The sequence below is a fragment of the Leucopleurus acutus genome (assembly GCF_964270905.1).
Source record: "Leucopleurus acutus genome assembly, chromosome: 6".
NCBI lineage: Eukaryota > Metazoa > Chordata > Mammalia > Artiodactyla > Delphinidae > Leucopleurus > Leucopleurus acutus.
This window is the reverse complement of record NC_139149.1, coordinates 64,794,334-64,819,683: the sequence shown is the minus strand read 5'-3', so window position 1 is coordinate 64,819,683 and position 25,350 is coordinate 64,794,334. Positions and strand designations below refer to the sequence as shown.

The window sequence follows — 25,350 nt, the reverse complement described above, 5'->3', positions numbered from 1 at the left end:
AGATATTCTTTCCATCATTATTCCTATGTTGTTGTACACCTAAGTGGTTTAAGAAATAAATTTTTAATAATACATATTTTATTATATAAAGTACATCATAGAAAATTTCATAACTATAAGAAAAATAAAAGGAAAATAAAAGTGAATTCTTCAACCCAAAGATAATCATTATTAAGATAACCGTTATTAGTATTTCTGTGCACTCCCTTTTAGTCTTTCCATACACAACCCTAGAAACATAGCATTAGAGTCATGCTTTATTTCACTTACAACTTTATCATAAATATTTTCCTATGTAAACTAATATCCTTTAACTGCAGCATATTTCATTATATGGATAAATGTATATAGCAGAGTTACACATTTTGGTTATATGTATAAGCTAAGCCATATGAATACCCAAGCAAATATTGTTTGAAAAGGGTATGAATTCCTGATAAACACCATTATATTTCAGACAAGATGACTACTTCCTTTCAGGGTCCTGAGCCACTCAGGAACCAGTTACAGATCTCATACAGAAGCTGTGTATTGCCCCATGTACTCAGTAAGTAGTTTGGGGGCCAAATTGGGTTTGGAAACTGAGGCAGAGAAGCCTATTTTCCTATAGCATCTGTAGCATCCTTGCAAATAAATTTATTTTCTAAAAAAAAAAAATTGTATGTTTGCTTTGTTGGGAGTTCATGTTTTATTACTTCCCACGAAGCATTCTGTATGATATCAGATTTTCCTTCAACTATGGGCTGGCCTTTGGAACCCCTAATCTCAATAGCATCTTCAGAGATTATCAAATATTGAATATCTATTTAGAGATGAAAGTTCAAACATAACTTATTGATGAAAAGGTTTTTTAAGATAATTGTCATCAATTTGGGACACTAGATAGTCCAATGTCAAGATAACTGGTTATTCAAGGCAGCAGGGGTCCCTGAGTCACATGGGTTGAAAGAGACCCCATCAGTATAAATGCAGAAGAGGGAGTGACATTCTGTTCTGGGGTGATCCAGGTTGGCTTTCTAGAAGGGTGGGGTTTGAGCAGATGGATGGAGTATGAGTGGTTGGTTAGGCAAGGGTGATCATTCCTAAATAAGGTAGAATAAGAGAAAACAATGATCAGACCAATTTGTCTGTGATGAGAGTTAAAGGTCCTAGCAATGTTCAACCCAGAGACAAGAGACCAACGGGAGTTGTCTCAGAGGTCATACTTATCCACAGCCATTCCCTAGAGAAGAAATGATAACAGTGCATGGTCATTACAGGGAAGTAAACTTTGCAGGTTGGAAAATAGAAGAGAATTCTGAGGCCACAGAAGGTGGGCCTAAGTGACCTTAAAACTCCCTTTAAGTTTCAGTCTCATAAAAGAGACAGGATTCAGATTATAATAACTGTTATGCTTGTTAAATTTAAAGTGTGAGTGTGAAAAACACCTTTTCACAGACGGCTGAAATGATAGGACTAGATTGGGAAAATAGCAACGTTTCTTAAATGTGGAGATAGTATCTTACTCATCTTGGTATTCCCAGCACCTAGGACAGTGCCTGGTATTAAAAAAAGGCTGTTTGATTCATGTCTGTTTTTTAAATCCTCTTTCCAGAAGAAAGAAACATTCTTTTAGTGTCTTTCTGTGACTCTCTGGTGACATTAGATAGGGATTTAGCCTCCTTTTGCCTACCTAGCCATCCATTATCTTTATTTATTTATTTTTAAATGTTTGGTCCTCAGTATAGAGTTACACAAACTCTTTAATTCATCCTAGATCTCCGGGTCAGCTATTCTCTTGGCTTATTTTATTATTTCCCCCTTCATTCTCTATCTTCCTCACATCCCCATTCTCACAGGCACCTACTCTAATGGGTTCAATATGTGTCTTTAGACATATTCCCATTCTTAAAATATATATGGAGTTACATGTTTTCAATTTGCATAGATGGTATTAAGGCATAGGTTTCATTGTGTTTCTTCCCACAACACTGGTTGCATCTAGTAGCTGTTTGTGATCTTAAGTAGTCGTTTGTGATCTTCACTATGGTAATTCCTAGATGCTGCATAACTTTGGAAAGTCCTATTACGTAGATATTGATGTCCTACTTCTATCCTTCATAATGTTAACAGCCTCCCATTTCTTTATCCCTTATAATACCTGGGCTTCTAGTCCACTGACTCTTCTATTTAGCCCTTCTGGTGAGTTCCTCACTTCAGCTATTACGTTTTTCATACCCCATTCCTCACACTGATTCTTCCTCATAACTTTTTTCCTGCTTCATCTGTCTAACGTCCTTCGTTATATCCTAAGGTGTGCTTTATTCATATATTAAATTGTTGGTCTGTCCAGTGCATTAATTCTGATTTAAGTATTTCGGTGTGTTGCTTGTGCTCATCAGATGTTATTTTTCCCTGTGAGTTAATATTCCCTTGGATACCAGCAACTTCACTTGGTAAGGCATGGGAGGTGTGAAAGCCAGTTCTCTAACTTGTCCTCTTCTGGGTGAATTGGGGTCAAGGTGCGGGGAGATGCCCCTGAGTGCTTCTGTTGTTAGAATTAGGGCTCCACCATTTCTGGTTTGCCCCTCTACCCCAGATACACACAAAGGAGGGGGACCCCTTGGAGAACCTCCCACTGACTGGAGTCTGGACCCTGCTTTGTTCCAAGACCCATTTCCCATACTCTTCCCAGCTCACTTGATGGAGAGTTGAAGAGGGCGCACTGAGAAACAGGTCAGGTTGCTTCCCTCTCATATATTAGCTGTCCACCTGGTCGGATTCCAGTGCTATCCTAATGTTGTTTCTCTCCTCTGGCTGTTACTGGGTTGGGGCTCCTATTTTCTTTCCTGAAAAGATACATTGACAAACAGTGACCAGGCAGATGGGGAAAGAAAGCAACATACCCAGAAAGTTATCCCCTAGCATATCTCCTGTCTAAGGCATCGACCTTATTCTGCTCCAGAAAGTCATGTGGCCCTGACACTGAGAGCTAACCACCTGTTGTCTCCTCAAGGAAGGTTCTCTTATCTATAAACTTTACCGTCACTTTGTTGGCCCTTGCAGGAAGGACAAGCTGCATAATTTGTGAGACCCAGTTTAAAATGGAAATACGGAGGCCTTTCTTTAAAAGGTATTGAGATTTCAATACAGCAACAGCAGAACCTTAAACCAAGCATGGGCACTTCTAAACAAATGTCGCTGTGATGATACAGATCACTTGCCCATGATGCTGGTCCTATTTACAATGTTAGGATTTTTGAAAGGACCTAGAAACCTTGCTTCAAACATTTTCCTTCACCATCTTTACTAACCTCTTCCTACCTGGATTAGCAAGTTTTCTAAAAATAAAGATTGCAATACTATCTCAGGTTATATCTACATAAGAAAAAACAGGTTTGAATTCCTGCTGTCACTCACTTTGCAATCTTGGGTACACTTGACCTCTCTCAGCCTCACCTTCCTGACCTGTAAAGAGGAGTCAAGTATAATTCAATTAGAAAATATTTGTGAAGGTGCCCACATTTTAGTAGTGCGTCCAAAAATGTTTCCTTTCCCATCCATGGTGTAAACATTCAAATAGTTTTTGTCTGTGGTTTTTCAACAATATCATTACTTGTTCCTGGAGGAGGAATCCAATTTTAGATCTCCTTAAACAGGAAGCAGCATATTACACTTTTTTTTTTTTTTGAGTGTGGGTATGAGAAGAGGAAGGGGGATTGTTTCTTTCAAAGAAGTTTTAAAGTAGAAATAAGGCCTCAAGCTGGGGATTCATTAGTGAGACACATATAAATAATCTGGTAACATAGAGAAGGTAAGCTAAGTCCAATGGTAGCAAGCTGTTCTGTATTGCTTGTTAGTCTACCAGTAAATTATTGCTAAATAATCTTTGAAAATTCCTCTCTCATTTCTTACTGGAACGCATTCAAATAAGAAATATGGCAACTTTTATATCTCTTAATAATTGTGATACCTTATTCAGAATGTGTTGAAAGAACTGAACTAAAAGATTTTTTAATACAGCCTTTAAGTATGAGTAATTTTGTATTAAATTATACTTTCTTTACTGAATATGAAAAAATATTTTCCTCTACATACGTAACAGTTAAAGAAATAACAGACATGGATGATTTTAAGCGACTCTTCGGTTAAGAATCTTACATACTCTTAGATTTTATCCTGTATCAATTTGATGCTCCAAGGCTTGAATTCAGAGTCTGCAGTTCAGGGCTTCCCTGGTGGCGCAGTGGTTGAGAGTTCGCCTGCCGATGCAGGGGACACGGGTTCGTGCCCCGGTCCGGGAGGATCCCACATGCCCCAGAGCGGCTGGGCCTGTGAGCCATGGCTGCTGAGCCTGCGCGTCCGGAGCCTGTGCTCCGCAATGGGAGAGGCCACATCAGTGAGAGACCTGCGTACGGCAAAAAAAAAAAAAAAAAGTTTGGAGTTCAGAGTTGGTTGTAGGGTATATTAAAATATGTTAACAAACACTTCCTTATTATCTCCTTTGAGGAGACATAATCATTCCTTCTTCTGCACATCAGAAATAATGTCTATCGAAGAGCTGCCTTCAGGAGTCAACCTTTACTTCTGTTGGGAGGAAAACTTTTCCTCTTCCAATTTGGTTCCAGTGATTGGGGCCCTGCAAATTAACTGACAATAGACAGGTTAACAGGAGTAACGACAAGGTTTATTTTCACACAGTATACGTGGGCAGTCCCAGTAATGGACGACTCACGGAATAGCCCAAAGTAAAGTCTTACAAAGATCAATTCAACAAAAGAAAAGTTTTTAGGGCTTCAGTGGGAGAGTATGGAAGGTTTTATTGGGCTTCTTGATGATAAAGGAATGAGCAGTCTGTCTTCTTCCTGGCTGGAGGTTTCCCAGTGGGAAGGTATATGGCAGTTGAATTTATACTTCCTGATGCCAAGTATCAATCTTCTTTAAATCAGGAAACTCCCCGGGAAGAGGTCAATGGCAACTGTATTTTCAGGAGGCTCCGCTTAAGTGTAGGTAGTATTTCTTTCTGTGGCTGCTAATTGTTTAGCTGTTTTCAGTTTAAAGTAATTTTCATACCACCATGGTGGACTATAAATCCCCACACTTCTGTAGTGTCAACTCTTGCTTCAGTTCAGGCCCTTTACAGTTGGTACACACAAGAATCGCACAGGGGCTTTGACAAAAATACTGACATCTGGATCTCATGCCCAGAGATTTTATGTAGTTTGTTTGGGGAATCGGGATTAAAAAAAATTCACTGCCAACCTTAAGATATTGATATTTTCATCAAAATGGAATCCAGATTTCCTGTTCCTTCTAAAAAATGGAAGACCTGGCATTGTCAGGCTCATCTTTCCTTATAGACATTGCAGCTCTTGGCTGGAGCCTAGCAATAGCTGTTTCCTTGAGAAAAGGCATGTGTACTTCGGTTTGCCACAGTCCCCACCGTTCCTCATTACCTCCTCTTCCACCTTTGCTTCACTCATTTACATTACGTGCCTGTCCCCTGTAAGCATTTGGGTTTGAGACCTGATGATCAGTGAGGTGCAATTTAAGTGGAGTAGTAGCTTAAACTGATTTGCATTTTAGAAGATTACCTTGGAAAAAATGTGAATGATAAGAATGGGAAGAAGTGATATTGAAGACAGAATAATCTTTTAGAAAACTGCTGAAGTTTGAATGAGAGTAACTTTAGATGGGGCATGATATCTTTTGAGATGGAGGTTATTAATGCCCATTTAAAAGGCTTAAAGGTGACATAAAGACTTATTCAAGTTGTGGCTCCCAGACAGCAGTATCTGGAAGTCATTAGAAGTGCAGAGTCTCAGACTCCACCCACCAAACCTATTGGGTCAGAATCTGCATTTTAACAAATTTCTCTCAGAAGATTTGTATGGACACAAAAGTTTAAGAGACACTGACTTAGAGGATTTTCCCATATATTTCATTTATGTCCGTATTCTCCTTAATTTTCATAAATGGCTATATATTTTTTGTAAACTCCTTGATTAACAAATAATCTTTGAAGTTCTGCCAGAGAAACAAACTGAAAATAGTGTAAAGAAACATCATCTTCAATGTTTTACTATAGTAGAATTCACATTCCTCAGCTTCAAGATTAACATAATCTTCCATGATTCATCATCTAATCCGATTTTCCAAGTCATTGAAAATATTTTCCAGTTGTTGCTGAGTGATTTCATAAATTGGATTTGTGACCTTAGCTTCAGGTTCCTTTAAATAATATTATTTGGAGATCTTACAAAAATACCAATGCTTAGGTCCCAAGCAAACTTTATTCAGAGGAAAAAGTCAAGTTTAAAGTTACAAAATATTTATAACTATGAGATAAGGAAGTAGAAGAGTCTCTTGCAAGCGTATTTGAATAATTTAAATGCATAATGATCATCAACAGAACCACTACAGGAATGTGGCTCTTTAAAAATGTGTTTATTGTTTGATTTTTCTGATTACATAATACATTCTCATTTTGGAAAAATTAGAAAATACGTAAAACTAAAGAAAATTAAAATCACCCATAGTGCATGGGTGTATATGAAAATGAGAAGGAAATATAAAACATACAAAAAATTGAGTATTCCAAACCTGTGTGTGTGTATGTATACACTGTATGTGTGTGTTTATGTACAAAGTTGTGTATGTGTTGTTTTGCAGTGTAATTTTTCCAATTAGCATTATGTCATAAGCATTTCTCCATTCAAATGCATATTTTAAATATGTTTTCTTAATGATTACATGTTATTAAACTGTGTAGATATATCATACATTATTTGAGGCAGCAATACATAGTATCTCAGAATATGGCAGTGGAATGAATGGTACACTCCCAGCGCCTAGAGTTAAATCCTAGCATCTCTGCTTACTTCTGATGTACGCTTGGGCAAATTTCTTGTATATCTGAGCCTAGGTTCCCCGTTTTGTGAAAGAAGGTAATAATTGTACCTAATTCATGCAGTCATTGTGAGGATTAGTTGTATTCTCATGCAATACACAATTAGCACAATGCCTCATACAAGCACAACATAATAGAGACTTTTTTTTTAATGATGGTAAAATAAACATAACATAAAATCTAACTTTAGTGACATTTAGTAAATTCACAATGTTGTAGTTCCAGAACATTTCCATGACCCTAAAAAGGGACGCCATACCCATTAAACAGTCAATTTATTCCTCTCTCTCTCTGCCTCTGACAATCATTAATCAACTTTCCATGGATTTACTTATTCTGGATATGTCATAAATGGAATCGTATGAGTGGCCTTTTGTGTGTGATTTCTTTCAGTTAGCATGTTTTCAAGGTTCATCCATGTTGTAGCCTGTATTGGTACATTATTGCTTTTTACTGCTGCATAATATTCCACTGTATAAATATACTACATTTTGTTTATCCACCCATCAGTTGATGGACATTTGGGTTGCTCCCACCTTTTGGCCATTGTGAATAACGCTGCTATGAACATTCACATAGAAGTTTTTGTTTTGAATACCTGCATTAAGTTCTTTTGAGTATATCCCTAGGAGTGAAATTGCTGGGTCATATGATATTTCTACATTTAATTTAATGAGGAGTCACTATACTGTTTTTCACAGCAGCTGCACCATTTTGTGCTCCCACCAGCAATGTACAATGCTTTCAATTTCTCCACATCCTCACTAAAACTTACTTTTTGTGTTTGTTCTTATATTAAAAAAAATTTTTTTTCTAGCCATCCTAGTGTGTGTGTAAAGTACTATCAGTTGTAGTATTTTATTTGCATTTCTGTAATAGCTAATAACTTGTGATGTTGAAGATCTTTTCATGGCCATTTGAATATATTTTTTGAAGAAATGTCTATTCAGCCCCTTTGCCTGTAGTATCCTTTGATGAACACAAGTTTTTAATTTTGATGAAGTCCAATTTATTTATTTTAAATTTTCTTGTTTTTGCTTTTGATGTCAAAGCTATGAAACCATTGCTAAATCCAAGGTCATGAAGATTTATTCCTGTGGTTCTTCTAAGAATTTTGTGGCTTTAGCTCTTACATTTAGGTTTTGCTCCATTTTTTTTTCAATTAACTTTTTTTAAAATCAATTTTATTTATTTATTTATGGCTGTGTTGGGTCTTCATTGCTGTGCGCGGGCTTTCTCTAGTTGCGGCGAGCGGGGCCCACTCTTCATTGCAGTGCGTGGGCTTCTCATTGCTATGGCTTCTCTTGTTGTGGAGCACGGGCTCTAGGCGCACGGGCTTCAGTAGTTGCGGCATGTGGGCTCAGCAGTTGTGGCTCATGGTTCTAGAGCACAGGCTCAGTAGTTGTGGTGCATGGGCCTAGTTGCTCCGTGGCATGTGGGATCTTCCTGGACCAGGGCTCGCACCCATGTCCCCTGCATTGGCAGGCGGATTCTTAACCACTGCACCACCAGGGAAGCCCTGCTCCATTTTGAGTTAATTTTTGTGTATGGTATGAAGTAAGGGTCATTCTTCATATATGGGTATCTGGTTACCCTAGCACAATATGTTGAAGAGACTATTCTTTCCCCATTGAATGGTCTTGGCACCCTTATTGAGACTAATTGATCACAGATGTATAGGTTTATTTCTGAACTCTCACTTCTATTCCATTGATCTATATGTCCGTCCTTATGCCAGTATCACACTGTTTTGATTACTGTAGTTTTTGTAGTAAGTTTTAAAATCAGAAACTGTGAGCTCTCTAACTTTGTTCTTTTCCAAGATTGTTTTGGCTATTCAGGATTCCCTTGCAGTTCAAAACGTTAGGATCAGCTTTGCCATTTCTTTAAAAAAAGGCCATTGAGTTCTGATAGGAATTGCATTGTATTTGTAGATGACTTTGGGAGTATTGCCTTCTTAACAATATTAGGTTTCCCGATCCATGATCACAGGATGTCTTTCCAGTTATTTAGGTCTTCTTTATTTTTTTCAACAATGTTTTATAATTTTCAGTGTATGGGTCTTGAACCCCCTTGGTTAAATTTATTCTAAAGTATTTTATTCTTTTTGGTGCTATTGTAAACGAAATTGTTTTTTCTTAATTTCCTTTTCAGATTATTCATTTCTAGTCTATAGAGGCACAACTGACTTTTATGCATCGATCGTGTGTCCTGAAACTCTGCTGAATTAATTTATTAGCTCTAATAGTTTTTTAAGGATTCCCTATGTATAAGATCATACCATCTGCAAATTTCCCCTTCCATAATCATTTTTCTCTTATTCATCTATCTGATTGTAAAAAGCCATTCTTTCAGTGTATTGTAGACCAGAGCTTCTCAAACTATAGTGTACTCATGAATTACCCGGGGACCTTAAAATGCAGATTCTGATTCACCAGGTCTGGGGTGGGGCTTGAGTATCTGCATTTCTAACAAACTCCAATGTAACATTGAAACTGTTGGTCTCTGGATCACGCTTTGGGTAGCAAAGGTTATGGAGGAAAGAACTGCAGAAGAATGAAAGAGAGTTTAAGTGATGGAGTTGAAATATTGGGTCATTGTAAGAACTTGGAAGGTTTAAGTCTAAATAAATCTTTGAGTCTCTTAAGGTGTAGACATGATTGTCTGAGCTTAGAACTTGATTTATTTTTGTTGCTTGTATTTATTACTCAGGTAATTGAAGATCAAAAGACAAGTGTTTAAATTGTTCAGTTGTTCCTTTTTTTGAAATAGAAATATTTCCACAGGAATAGCACTTACATGAACTATTTAGTACAAAAGGAGCTACTTGTAGGTCTCTTGGGTGGTTCAGGAAGTGTGTAGCAATATCTAGAGTTTGTATAATTATAGTTCCCAGGTTGTCCAAATATTTTCAAAGTATTTCACAATCACTGTTGAGTGATTTTCTTTTCATTTCAGTATGTATTAACCTGTATAAAGAAGCTGACTATTCTGATATTTGAACTTCCATTACATCCCCAAATTCCTTCACTGAAGGTATGCGAAAAAATGGCAAAACCACTTTAAAACATATTGCTTCAGTAAATCAGCTCACAGCATCTCTAAGGAAAATCTACAAAATGAAGCAGAGTTTGTTACTTTTATAATGTTTCATCCAATTTAAAAAATAAAATGAGGTCTGAATCTGAAATGTCTCAAGGCAGAAATTAACTGAGTCTCTAAACAGTAGAGACATCTGCATTAGTGCATTTCAAATCCTCTGTCTTCATTTTAACAAATAATTTGTTTTACTTGTCTGATTTTTTAATGAACTTCCCAATTAAAAGCAGATGTCATTTTTCACAGAACATAAATTATAAACAATTTTATTACTAGCAGGCAAAACATGTCTAAATAGTATTGAATTTGCCTGCAAGCATTGGGAAGAATCTATAAAATGATGGGATTTCTCACTTGGTAACCCTACTTCCGCCTTAACTTATGGGTTAATTTAAAGCTTAGTGAACCATATGCTTTCATTTCCAAGAGAAATTTAACTGAGAGAGTCTCTCAGAATGTTTATGCTCATCTAAGAAGGGGATGAGTTCAGAAAATCTACCTGCTGTCACCTGCTTATGAAACCTTCACCAGCTCGTTAAGTTTAAATGCTTAGAAAAATTTTTTCTTTTTAGTTATGACTTTTATAAAATTTCTTCATATATATTCTTTCCTTTTCTTTTTCCTCCTACTCCTCTTCCTTTTCCTGCTTCTCCTCCTTCTTGTCATTTGTCAGCCCTTAAATAAAAATTCCCACAAAGCATGGCTTCTTATAGTTGCTATCACAACTCAAGGTAATATTACTATGATAATAATAATAGTGAAGTTGGGTCTTTGAGGTGGACACCTAAAAAGACATTTTCTTATGTCTTAATCCAGTCACATCTTAAATCCCTACAACCTTCCTGTGCTACTCTTTAGCGTCCACTTGGTGGCATTCAGTGCAGTGGCCTTAGATTTCTGTGACATTCATTACTCCAAAGGCCTTTACTTCAGTTTCCCACTCCTGTGGCCACACTTGTGTCCATGGTATCACCCAAAAGTGCTCTCATTCCCACCCCCCTTTCCTTTCACTTTTTCCTGGTTTCCCTCCTTGTACGATTCAGCATGGAGCAAGGCTATTTGTGAGTAAACTCAATCACCCATTGTCTCTGTTTCTTCCTACTTCTCAAAGAAGATGAAACAATTAGCACACTTTTTCTGATTAGATCTATTTAAAAAGCAAATGATCTATTATCAATTAGCCTTACAAATTCTTTTCTTTATCAGCCATTAATTCCCTATTTTGTCCCCATAACAACCAGTACAAAACTTTCAGGATCTTTTAAAATTCTCAACCAGGCTTTAACCTAACTTCACAGTCACTTAGTCATTCAAAGCGAAATCACTTGACTCTTTTCTTCTCTGTCCTTTTTTGTCTCTTTTTCACTTTTCTTCTCCCAGTGTGTTTCCCATTCCCCTCTGTTCCAAATTTAAGCTTTCATCCATTCTTCTAAGTCCTACCTTTTCCATCTATTCATTTCGTATCTCTCTTCATTATTTTTTTAATAAATTTATTTAATTAGTTATGTATTTATTTATTTTTGGCTGCATTGGGTCTTCGTTGCTGCACGCGGGCTTTCTCTAGTTGTGGTGAGCGGGGGCTACTTTTCGTTGTGGTACACGGTCTTCTTATTGCGGTGGCTTCTCTTGTGGAGCATGGGCTCTAGGTGCGTGGGCTTCAGTAGTTGTGGCACGCGGGCTCAGTAGTTGTGGCTCACGGGCTCTAGAGCACAGGCTCGGTAGTTGTGGCACACGGACTTAGCTGCTCCGCAGCATGTGGGATCTTCCCAGACCAGGGATCAAACCCGTGTCCCCTGCATTGGCAGGCGATTCTTAACAACTGCGCCACCAGGGAAGCCCCTCTCTCCTCATTCTTAATACCTCATTTAGTCTCTCATAAAATAGAAAACATAAACATTGCTTCTCAACCCTTAAGACACTATTCTACCTTTTTCATGACTAACAGGTTGAATTGTGTCTACCGACATTTATATGTTAAAGTCCTAACCCCCAGTGTCTCAGAATGTGATCTTATTTGGAAGTAGTGTTATTGCAGATGTAATTAGTTAAGATGGGGTCATCAGAGTGTACCCTAATTCAGTATGACTTATAAAAAGGAAAAATTTGAACACAGAGGCAGACACCCATAGAGGGAAGATGATGTGAAGAGACAAAGGGAGAAGACAGCCATCTACATGGCCAAGAGAGGTGCTTGGAACAGGTTATATCCTCACAGCCCCAAGAAGGAACCAACACTGTTGATACCTTGATTTTAGACTTCTAAAATCTAAATCAGAGGACTGTGAGAGGATAAATTTCTCTTGTTCAGGCCACTGACTTTGTTATACAGATGTCCCTCAGTATCCTTGGGGCATTGGTTCTTCCAAGACCCCCACGGATACCAGAATCTGTGGATGCTCAAGTCTCATAGTCAGCCTTCCATATCCATGGTTTCCCCATCCACAGAGTCAACCAACCACAAATCATAAACATAGTAGTATATGTATTAAAAAAAAACCTGTGTTTAAGTGGACCCTTGCAGTTCAAACCCATGTTGTTCAAGGGTCAACTGTACTTTGTTACAAGAACCCTAGGAAATGAATACAACTACTTCATTTTCTGCCTCCCTGGCCTCCCCACCCACTAATCCTTTATCTGCATTAGGAGAAGCTGCTCTTTCTCAAGTAACAGATGACTTGAAGCTCTCTGTGCACTTGGCCTCTGAGACACCACCTTCTCTGGTTCTCCCATCTGTCTGATGGTTCCTGGCTCCTTCTAAATCTCTTTCAATGTCATCTCTTCCTCCAGTCTCCCTTTACATGAAATGCTTAACCTTTGGCTCTTTTCTCTTCTCATTTCATACTTTGCTCATGTGGAGTTATCCAATCCCACAGTGATAATATAGGTTTTATCTTAATGATTTCTAGATCTAAAGATCTCCAACTCTTACATCTCTTGTCAACTCCAGTCTTCTTTTTAGAAGTTCCTGTGGAAGATTGACTTATAGATTTCTTACCAGCACTTTAACTCAACTAAAATTATTATTTTCTCCTCCAAACCTTCCCCCATTTTTCTTTCTTGGCTAAAGAAATTGCAGCCCTTCAGTCACCCAGATTAGAGACCTCAAAGTCACATTATTCTTCCTCTCCCCTCACTTCAGATCTTCTCTCAAATTTAGTCAATTCTTACCTCTATCTCCTTCTTGCCTTCTCATCCCAGGCCTACTACTTTAGTTTCTCAAAATCTTTCACTAGGTCCACTACAATTACATTGTGTAGTACTATGAATCTGAGCCTACAAACTATAATATTTGTATGAAATATTGCTGGCTTGTTTAGAAAACTGCTTTTTAGTCAACTTAAGCCTGATTCTGAGCTCCCATCATATGACTGGCGACACATTCAATCTGTCATTGTTGGAGCCCCTTTCCAGGGTTCTGTGAATGTGCCTGGGTCCATATAGCACCACAGCACTGGGGAAGCCACTGTGGTCATCAATTCACTTGGCTTCCCTCTGAGGCAATCATTGTCTCAGCCTGTATGGAGGCCGCAGTTTCAGTGGCTCTGCTGCTTCTGTGCCTGTTTGAGGTGCCAGGCTGGTCTGACTTCCAGTCTCCCTGGAGGGAATACACAGCCGTCCCCAGGGAAGCCGTGCGTGTCTTCATGGCACTGCCCTGAGAGGACCCTGCATCTCCTCCACACGCCTCACCTCACATCCAGGCTTCTCTCCGGCACCAGCCAGATCTCCCTGTCTTCGTATGGCCCTCACCTTTATCTCCTTGTCATTTACCACATCTCTCATAATGTCTTTATTGGACTTAGTCTTTTTACAAAAGGCAGGAGGGAAAATGACTTGCGGATAAGTTCTGCTTTTGGTCTTAATATAAACTTCACTAAGGCAAGAGGGGCATAGAAAATAATTGACTTTCTTCTTGAAACAGGGCAGATAGGACAATATAGGAAGAACACAATAAATTATCCTGCCACACGCCTAACTGGCATCTGGGCCTCCTGTCTTTCTGTTTTGCAGTTAATCATTTATGACGTCATCAAAGTTACCTTTGGACAAGCTGAGACTAGGCCAGTTTTTTCTCAAGCATCTCCTAAAATGCCCTTTGGATACAAAATAAAATACAGACTCTTGTGACTTTTAAAGCCCCCCATGACCTGCCCTTTGCCTGCCCCCAAGCCTGTACGTCTCCGTGAATCTAAGCTTCCTTGGTCTGCTTATCACTCCCATGCATACCACAGACTTTCTCACCTCTGAGACTTGGGTTAGTTGGACCCCTCACAGAGAATCTCTTTTCCCCTATTTTCTTCCTCTTCTTTTTCAAAGTTAGTTGCTAATTATAATCTTAGAGTTGACATGGGAAGAATAAAGCTAAAAAGCAGGCAAGCCTGAGGTCACAATTTGGTTACCAAGGAGGAGGGAGGAGTAGAAGTCAGAGCAAAGTGTTAGCAACTGAGGCAGAAAATCTAAGCAGAAACAGAAGCCGTGGACTGAATTTGGTATGTAGTTCAAGATTGGACCCGACAGAAACTGACTAAGAAGCAAAACAAAGCACCCACATTCAGGATGTCTGGATAATATTTTGAGGTCAGTACATTGGGCAGAGAGGGTCTGTCTAAAGCTCTGTGTATCTACTTCAGCCTAGGGAGTGATTTTAGTTGATGATCTATAGGCTCAGCGTTGGTCCAGATTCCTTCTCTGAAATGGTTGTTGATCTCTCCAGTACTTGTCTTTCCCTTCTTAGAGTGTTGCTTATTGCTCAGTTAAATCAATTAATGCCTTCCTAGCATTTCAGTCGTTCACATGTCTGATTTCCCCACAGCTGTGAAATTCTAAAAAACAAGGGCCATGATGTATTCATTTCTGGATTCCCCGTAACACCCAGTAGATGGGTCTGGGACATGAGTTAAATGCAGCTAGTGTTAGTTGGGTCAGTGGATGACTCCATTGGACAGGAACCTGGCAGCAAAATGTTACCCTGAGTCAGCCCTGGCTGGACTTCTAAACTGCTGTTCATAAGTGACATTCAGTTTGGCTAGGAAGCCATGCGTCTCTCTGTCTACTGCATGGTCATCATCGAGACTACACACTAAACACAGTTCTATGGGAACTCTCCGGATTCTGAGGCAACAGAGAAATAATGGGCAAAATTTCGTGATGGTGGACGCAATGCTGCAGTTCTCAAGTGTTAAGAGGAAAGCAATCTATTCACGCTAATGTGTGAATGTCTGCCAACTTCTTAACCGTCCTTGACTACTTCCGTTTTTCTTTTTTCTTTTCTTTTCCACCACCCCACCGCTGATCTTTGGAAGTGAAAGTTTTATTAACCCAAACACAAGAATGCAATTTCAGGTAATGTTGAAAAGTAAAGTGATCTGCAGAGTGGCCAAAGCCAACACTGCCTCTGAGTTGCACCTGCTGTTAAGGATAAAGCACCACGGTACTTTCTCTTCTGAAGCTGCACAGTTGCACACTCCCATGATGGTAACAGGGTGTTGACGGGGAGTACCGGCACAGAAAGGGTGATGCAGGCTGTTTGGATTCTTTGTAAACCTGGTAGTTGTATACAGGGATTCCCTGCATCATGAATCCAGAGATTTAAACTTTTTCTTTTTTCAGTTTTATTGAGGTATAATTGACACAAAATTGTGTTTATCATAATGATTTCATATATGTATATGTTGTGAAAGGATTTCCCTCCATCTAGTTAATTAACACATCTATTACCTCACATAGTTATCTTTGTGGATATGTAAATTTCAGTTATATAGTACAGTGTATTCCCTTAGTAATTTCAATTATATAGTACAGCGTTAACTCTAATCACCATGTTTTACATTAGATCCTCAGAACTTATTCATCTCATAGATGAAAGTTTTTACTCTCCAACCAATGTCTCCTTATTTCCTCCACCCCCCAGTCCCTGGCAATCACTTTTCTACTCTGTTTCTATGAGTTTGACTTTTTTAGACTCCACATCTAAGTGATGAAGAGACTTAAAGTTTTTTCTTCACATATTCAGTAAGCCCCTGAGAACCCAGACTGAGAAAGACAAAAAGGAACTGCTCACAAGGGGGCTTTTAGGGGGTAATCAGAAAAGGTTAGACACATCTCACTTTGTATGAGTTATCACAAGAAACAGTAAAGGGAAATTGTTTGATGTCACCAGTATGTTTTACCCGAACCCTCACATTTTGAAAAGTACTGTCACTTCTCACCTATCACTATGCAGTACTTTTGAAAACTGAGTGTGTTGAATATGTTACTGGCTTGACACCATTTCTTTGAGACATTCCTACTACCTGGGATTGAGGTGCAGCATCACCTCATGGTAGCTGGCTTTTGTAGTCATTTTGCTTCTGCATTCCAGAAACAAGAAGAACCACTGGCTGTGTATGTTACACGCATGTCTGTGCATTTAAAAATGTATTTGAAACTCCTGGGTATTTAGTTTCTTCTTGCTACTTTAGCTTTGGGATCTTATTTTCCTTATAGGCAACTTGAAGCCTTTATTCTTCATAGTCCTTTAAATAGACTGTTCCAGTCTAAAAGGCTTAGGGCATATTTGGGAGGAATCTGTGAGAGTATTTGCTAATGGAATGTCAGTTTGTGAGTGTGTGTGAGTGTGAGTGTGTGTGTGTGTGTGTGTAGAAGTGGGTGGTGGGTACTGACTTCAGGAGCTTATGCACAGCCTTTCCAGAGAGACAGGCTCAAGACGATGTCAGCAACTGAATTCTTCTTCTTCCCACTCAAAATCTCTTCTGCCTAGTTCTTCATGTCTCAGTTAAGGGCAACTCAATCCATCCAGTTACTCAGGTGAAAAGAGTCTTGATTCTTCTTCCTCTTACTCATAGGAAATCACCTGGGCTGTGTCATCTGCGTAGATCCAGAATATCCTATCATTTCTCATGACCTCCACTGCTGTCCTGGGGAATGACCTACCTCCATCTTTCCTGGCTAATTGCAGTAGCCTCCTCAGGAATCACTGTGCATGCATCCCTGCACCCCTCCACCAGCAAAGTATTCTCAAACGAGAGCCCTGTACTTTTATTTTTGTTTTTTTTTTAAAGTTATGTCAGACCCTATGCCCCAGACCTTCCAACAGCTTCACACTTCTCTCAGACTAAAAGACTTCAGTGTTTACAAGGCCCTGCCTCTGGATCCTCCCAGTCTGCCCCCACCGTGGCCCTCTTACTGCTTCTCCCCCTGCTTCCTCCGTGGCATACTCAGCTCTACCGCGCTGTGTCCTTGCTGTTCCTCCACCCCAGCAGGAAAACTCCCACCTGGGAGCCTTTACTCTAGCTGTGCCCTCAACCTGGAAAGTTCTTTCTCCAGAGATCCTCTTGGCTCATCCCCTCACTTCCTGCCCATCTTTGCTCAAATCTCACTACTCAAAAAGCCTACCCTGACCACCATATTTAATACTGCACACAACTCCCGCCCTGCGTGGCACCTGAGAGTCCCCTAACCTGCTCTACTTGTCTCTATTCTACAGTGTGGTCATCTTCAAACTCACCAGACAATGTACTGATTTACCATGTTTATTGGTTATAAACAAAATAAAATACATGGTGCACCCCCACCATCACTAACACTGGAGCTAAATTCACTGGCCTAGATGGTGTATTTAGAAGAATGCTTGGCATAGACTAGACCTGCCAAATACATAGTTGAACAAATGACTGCCTCATAATGTTTATTGCCCTTATAAATGGGATCTTTATTAGAAAAGATAATTGGCTATTGTTGCTATCTAGGAATGTTATTGGTTTTCTTACATTGATCTTGTACATAACAACTAAAAGTCATTGTTCTAATCTATATCTGATGTTCCTTATGGGTAAGATATACAGATACCCCCTTCCCAACTTAATCTGCTTGACTTAGGGAAATCTTCGTAAGAAGTGAACATCAAAACCTAGTAATTCTCCCCATGGTTGAATTACATGTTGAGATCCTGAAGATATCTCCAACAGATTCTCTAGAAAATTAAAAAGTAAATCTTTTGATGACATTAATATAAATTGCAATCACCTAGTCAGCCAGTGGCACACTGATTGTAGGCAAATTGTGTTAGATGAAAATAATTTGGCCAGCTAGACTTTATTAATTTTGATTTAAAAATTGGAAACATCAATAGCCCCCAATCTGGCTCTACTCCTTACTTAATCAACTTGAAGAAAATGTGATTAAGAGGAACAAAAATCTAAGGAAAACAAGGGCAAGACACTAAAGAAAAAATAGTGATTCTCAGAAAACACGAATCTTGGGACAATTTCTTCCCGACTTCCTGTGTAATTAAATTTTTATCCAAAACCTATGTTGAACCAAGGAGGAAGAAATAAATGTATTTCTGCTCCAAACGTTATTTCGAAGACTTGCTTATGAGTGTAATTTGTTATGATTTTATTTGATTTAAAAAATTTATTCTGCCACACATCCTTTTGCTTCAGTATTAGCAACAAGCACCCTGCTCTGTGTGCCTGAACCACAGGCTCCACTTGGTGGCCAAGCACTGAACAGAATAAAGGAAACAAGAAGCTTCCAAGCCATGTTTTTTCCTGCCTCTTTTGGAATATTTGAATGGACTGAGAAGAAAGAAAGCAGCAACTATTATTCAAAGATTGCTTTGGTGACATCTGTCATTTCTGCTGTAAACTGTCGGTCCCAAATCCAGTAGGGTAATTATGGAAAATATAGCTAAAAACCCAAATTTTAGTAGGGTCTGAAATCCAGGACTTTGAAGCACAGCTAACTCACCGTTGAATTTACATCTGATTCACTAGAGAAGCCGAAGCATATGTGAAATGGTGGCGACTCTTTCTGCACTGCAGAGAAGTAAGGCTCAGGAAAGCAAAATGCCCTGCGGGAGGCCACTTACTAAGTTTGGAGTAAAAAGTGTATTTCCATTTCTCTGCTCTTGCCCACAGGCTCTCCTTGATTCAGTAGCTATGATTTCTTCCTTATGGCCGGGAAGCGAAACGCCACAATTCTTTCATCTCTAGGTGATACACAAAATCACAGTTCTTCCCTGTTTGCAGTCTGTCTGTGTCTCTGCTGAAATGCACCACAGTGAGGGCAGAGTTCAGATGGCCTGTGGACACTGAACTCGGTACTCATCCAAGAGTGAGATGACCCTTGCTTTTATGTATGTCGGCAAGAAATGCCTGGGAAAGGAGCACAAGAAGTAACTGTGGCCCAGCTGGCCATCCAGCTCGGCATGATCAGAGACTTTCAGCTTGTCAAGGGCTCACTGCCACTCTCCAAAAGCGTAAACATTTCTTCTCAAAAATTTTCTGCTCAAAGCAGACTTTCAAATATTCTCTGATTAAAATCGCCAGGTTTATTTTGTTTGTCCCATCTGTTAATGCAGTCATGTAAAATTCTATGATTTGCTGTCAGTGAGTTAATTCTCCTTGGTGCTGAACCAAATAGGACTGTAGACTTAAAAGACTGAACGAGAAATGAGCTATATCTAATGAGATGTCCTCCAAAGCGGCCATGTCCTACACATGAGCCAGACACATGCTTCTGCCACATGTGATTTGGGCCAGTCATCTCCACAACTGATAGTTTCTTAGCAGTTTAGAAATATGTTCCCTATTGTTTCTTGTCCATCTTCTCCCACTTAAAAGTTATATTCTGAAGTCAAATTTATAAGGAAAATAATTTACCACGTGGTACTGGGTCATTTAAACACACCCCATCCACTTCATCAGGGAAGTGAATAAAGGCTTACTAAACATATTGGGAGTATTCTGTTTCTTTTCCATTGGAGTAGCTAATATTTTTTTATTTTTTAAATTGAATGGCTGGATAATTTTTATACCAATCCATAATTTTGTTTGAAAAGCTAACCTGGGACTGTTAAAAAAAAAAAGTGGGGGGGAGAAGAAACGGTTTTCGCCTTCTTGTCTATCAGTGCTAATCCTCTTAAAAGTACCCTTACAATCAAGGGATGCAAGAGAAGCTCCATTTCCTCGGCAAATGGAATACTGAAAGGTACAGTTTAAAAGGGTTACTACTGTGAGTGAAGAAAGAAAGTAATGGAGTGACCTGTGGACACACCCTGAGCCCAGGAACACACAGTGCCACACGTCTTTATTGGCTCAGAGATACACAGGTCCATCTGTCAAACTGAAAAGCCAAGGAAATGGCAGTCTTTGGCTTTCTGCTGGTGGGGACAAGTACTGGAAATATTTTATTGCAAAGTGACTGAAACCCAGTCAGAGGTTGAATACTTAGCAGGCAGGCAGCAATGGCTTAGAGAAAAAGGACCAAGATTTTCTCTGTTGGGCTCCTCCAGCCTGGACAACAGGGACAACTAAGTTTTTTAAACAGCATGCTGGATTCAGATGACTCTGGAAAGTTTTGTCTCAAAAATAAAATAGGCGAAGCATCCCCAAAGAAAAATGGCTGGGGAAATATGTCATCAGAACGGTATGGAAGCGCATCAGAAACTGCCTATAGATTGCCCAAAGAAAACAGAACCAATTTTCTGAGAAGATTGCATAGAAATATTGAGTAGACCTAGCTTCATCTACTGCCCACAGAGTTCATTTGAAAATGTAATTAAAAAGACTGGGGATGGAGAATAAGAAAAGATAGGAGGCACAAAATGGTCCTTTACAGTTTCCTTGGAAGGTCACAGCCCACTTTATATAACACATTATGAAGCACAAGGTTACAGTGGGTTTTCAAAGACTTGGCTCTACTCCAGAAGTCTCTCTTTAATGTTGTTTGCAAAATTTATACTAAAGGCAGATTTATGAACTCTGTTAGAGAACAAGTATTTCTCTTCTTATTCATAGAGAAGAACTTTATTATTTTGGTCCAGTTGCAAAATATTGCTTGAGTTTGGCTGTAAATTCTCAGTTATATATGTAAGGCATTGTGTTTATTTAGAAATAATAAGGCTTCTAATTTCAAATCAGAAAATCCCAGGGTCATATAAGGACTTTTATCAGTTTCAGGTCTTATCCAGACCTTATGGAAGTTTAATGTCTGTAATTCTAAGTTAATGTGTTTAATCTTTCTGTGGTGTAAAAAGCACTGTTTATCACCTCTCTGCAGAGCTGAGGCCAGGATACTGGTTGAGAAAGCAGGTTCTAGAGTCAAACTACCTGAATTTGAGTTCTGGCTCTTTCACCTACTAGTGTTGAGACCTTGGGCAAGTTCTTAACCCTTCTGAGCCTCAGTTACCCCATCTGTAAAATGAGGATAATAATAGTTCCTACCTTGTAGGGGTGTGGTGAAGATTAAGTGAGATACTATACGTAAAGCATTTAGCACAGTGCTAGCATACGGGAAGAAGAATCAACCCTTACGCTCTTGCAGACAGTTAAGATACCAACACCGTAGAGTTTAGTTTTGTCCAGACTGAGCACGTAATGGCTGTAACCTATCTCTCCATATCCTAACCTCCTCTCCACTTTCCTTCCCCCAGCTCTCTGGGCCTCCCCTAGTTTCTCCATATTTAAGTGTTCTTCCTCTAACGAGCACAGAAGATTCTGGTCAATGCCAATTTTTTGAAAGAATTAACCTGCTTTACTCTATGTCTTCACATATTGAGCATTTCTTACTTGAGTTCATTGAGGATTAATGCCCCACAGATCTTAACAGACAGAAAATAGAGAATGGATCCAAAAGACAGGAAACGGACTAACTGGGTAGCTGGAGGGATTGGGACAAAACAAAAGAAGAAACAAAGACTTGTGAAAGCAAATGAACCTGTAGCTGGTTCAGCTCCTTTTAGCCGCAACTGTAGTGTTTCTCAGCATTGTTCCAGCCGGAGCATTGGTCCCCTGAGATGATTAGCAAACAAATGGTTTCTTGGTCAAAGGAGTTTGTCCAAAACGTTTCACACCACGTTTTCCTCTAGGAGTCTCAGTGCATGTTAACATAGTAAAAATTCTAAGAAGTACTGCAGTAAAGAAACCTGCTTTATTTTGCTTATCTCATATTATTGATCAATACATAACACTGACCAGTACATTTGGAGAAGGCTTCCACTATTGTTATTTTAGAACTGGGAAACAGGAATTCCCATGGCACTAATGAACCATGATAAAACTGACGGGAAGACAAGTGGGACTAATATTTAGTGAGTGCCTATTATGTATGCCAGAAATTATGCTAACTGCTTTAGAAATATTTGCTTTTTCCCGATAAGGTTAAAGTAGTGGTTTTTAAGTGGGAGGGATATTTACAGTGCTTTACGAAATAATGTCATGGCACATATTAGCAGTCCTTAAATGGGGACAAATAGCTCTTTAAGAAATGAAGGATCTTGAGAACTCACGTAGCCCATCTTCATGCCTAAGAGTATTGCTTCTGCACTCACTGAGAAATTTGGAGATTCTGGAGTCTCTCTGCCCTCAGTTCCCTGGAATGTAGCATTGTATACAAACCTGTGAATAGTCCTAGTTCTGCCACGTATTGGATATGTAACCTTGGATAACATACTCCTCTGAGCCTGTGTCAATACTAGGAAAATAATAACATCTAACCTAAGTTTGTGAGGGTTTTACTTACAAAACATAAGCTCGTAATTGGTGCTCAAAAAAATGCCAATGCCTTAATCTACCATACTTATTCTTGCATCCATTGATGAAAATATTTTTCTCTTACACAATTACTAGAACAGATTCTATGAAGTCCATAAAATAATATGTACAATTTCTATTTTCAGCGTCTACCAACTGTGATTTGAAATGCTACCATTTTGTGTGTATGTACGTGTATTTGTGTGTTTGTAGAAACAGCATGTATTTAATACACTTCATAATGCAGTATATATAAAATTATATAAAATAGCAGTTTATGTATTGTTAAAGAAAATAACTATATTTTATTCTTTCTTTATATTCCCCAAGACATCTATCCCAGCATGGTCCCAGGTACACAGTATTTAGTTGTCTTGTGAAATAAATGAATGGAAATGATAGCGGTAAATTGCACTAAAATTGTATTATTTTATACAATATAATGTAACAAATGTAACTTAATAATAGGACACTTTGCACTGGGGAGCAAGCCAGGATGGAGTCAGACTGTGATTTTTTTAATTTGGTGATAAATTTCTGATGCTTTAACAAACAGCATATGCTCACTGCTCAGTCTCAGCTAAGATGGGTACCAGAAAATTTGCTAACAAGACTCCTATGTTAGAGATAAGCATTATTTTATGAAACTAGATCTGTCTTCAGTTCTTCTGCAAGAAATTTGAATTTCCCTTCAAATAAATTGAATGTTAATATGTTTGATTTACTTCAACTCTTATTATTTTCTTTCTTCTCTGTTTACTGTTTTTCACCCTCATGCAATAGAAAGTAAAAACCTACCTCTTTTCCTTTGTTGAAATGTTTATAAATCGTTAATAGTGAAACATTGAGAGGTGAAACTGGGGTCAGGATGGAGAGAATACTGCACAATAACAGCTATTAACTTTGTGCAGAGTAACAGGTCTTAATTTCAGTTCTAAGTGTAGGCAGATGCACAAACAACCATATACTATGAGATTTCCCTTCCTTTCTTGTGCATATTTGCCCACATTGCCAGTGAGAATAAATTGTGGGAGAGAAATGTTTTTATACTTAAATGAATAAAAATAGGTAAAAATGAGTTAGAGATTGAAAAACACTGATGACCATATTTTGGGTGTATTTTCAGGTATTGTTAAGGGAAATGGCAAGTGACCTGAATTCAGGGCAACCAGACACATCCCAGTTGACCTGCCCCTTTCTACTATCATCCCCTCTCCCTTTTTAACCTCTTTTCTGTGTCCCTTTCTTTTTTTTAACCTATGTCTTGTTACTCAAACCTGGAATGTAGCATTGACTCCTTTATGATTTGAAAATAATGACAGGTTGCTGATACATTCAACACATGTAAATGTCCTCTGAGTCTTACCAGAGATTCCAGAGGGGAGGATGTGTAAAATAAACTGAAGAGTGATCTCTTGTAGGAATGGAATTCCGCAGTGGAGAAGCTGAAGAGTGAGGCACTGGGGATTCTGCTCTCCAAGGAGTATGTGGAGAAAGAACACCTACAGCTGTCTAACCAGAAACTGAATTGGCTTCAAGAGGAATTTGGTCGGCTCATGGTGGAAAGGAAAACCTGGTTAAAAAAGGCAAATGATTTTTTTAACAGCGCGAACAAGGTCAGTGTGAGGTGAAGCTGGTAATTTTAGGTCATCAGGGCAAACCAGTAAGAGACCCATGACTTCAACAGGCTGGAACATGTCACAGAAATCTCGACTCCACTTAGAGTTTCAAAATTGATAGCAGCAAAAAGGAGCTTTTAAAATATATTCCTACTCTGGCCATTATTTTGTACTCAAAACTAAGAGATTCTGTGCTTTGACATGTAAAAGGTCACTGGAAAAAAAAAAAAAGGAGACTTTTATCTTAGAGCTCTCATTGTTCTGTTTGAGGTGGACATTTGTGCCAACATGGTAGTGTTTCTCCTGGAGGAATGGAATTATCATAAAATGTATCAAGGTTAACCAAAAGAAACCTTGAAACTTTTACCAAAAAAATCTTTCTCTTTTTAAAAATCCTCTTTCATTTATTAGGTGAAGATACATAAATATTGCAGGCTTTTGGCACATGAACCATAAGGCTCTGGTTGACTGCCCTGCCTTGGTTTGCCTTTTTTTTAAATTGGAGTATAGTTGATTTACAATGTTGTGTTAGTTTCAGGTGTACAGCAGAGTGATTCAGTTATACATACATATATATCTTTTTTTCAGATTATTTTCCCTTATAGGTTATTAAAAAATACTGAATATAATTACCTGTGCTATACAGTAGGTCCTTGTTGGTTATCTGTTTTATATATAGTAGTGGGTATATGTTAATCCCAAACTCCTAATTTATCTCTCACCACACACTTTAAATCAGCCAAAGGGAGATCTTGATTTGGACTGTTTCCAGGCCTTCTTGAGTGGGAGAAGTGCTCTATTTTCATTTAAGATTGATTGTAGCAGGTGGCTCTTACTGCGTGGTACTGTTCATGTGTTCACATCACTTGGGTATCTGAGGATGGCGATAATGTTTGAAAAAATTTCTGCCTTTCCCAATTGAACATACACCTTCAAACTGCCTTATTGGAATTAATACCTTAAATTTCACTGATGTAAAACTGGGTAATGTGACAGAAAATGAATGGGAACCCACAGATGGTAGGTATATTGTGATTTAAAGTAATAACATCAGCAATCTGAATACAGTGTCCTGGTAGGTATCAAAATTGTTACTTAATTTTGAATTTTTTACTAATGGGAAACTTGGAAAACTTGAATAGTAAAGTTCCAAAATAGAGGTGGTAGAATTATGGTAGGAAAAAAACACATGTCAAAGAAATATTTGTCA

The 25,350-nt window shown here is 38.7% G+C and overlaps 1 protein-coding gene across 4 annotated transcripts in view; it reads left to right on the top strand.

The window, feature by feature from the left end:
* CCDC141 (coiled-coil domain containing 141) overlaps positions 1-25,350 on the top strand; it is a gene marked incomplete at its 3' end in the record, with an annotated part of 202,735 nt that overhangs the window by 78,754 nt on the left and 98,631 nt on the right. For all 4 annotated transcript variants that reach the window (XM_082841904.1, XM_082841903.1, XM_082841901.1 and 1 more), the window contains exon 7: positions 23,943-24,137. In XM_082841904.1, the coding sequence (XP_082698030.1) occupies positions 23,943-24,137 (195 nt within the window). The remainder of the gene's footprint in view (positions 1-23,942; positions 24,138-25,350) is intronic.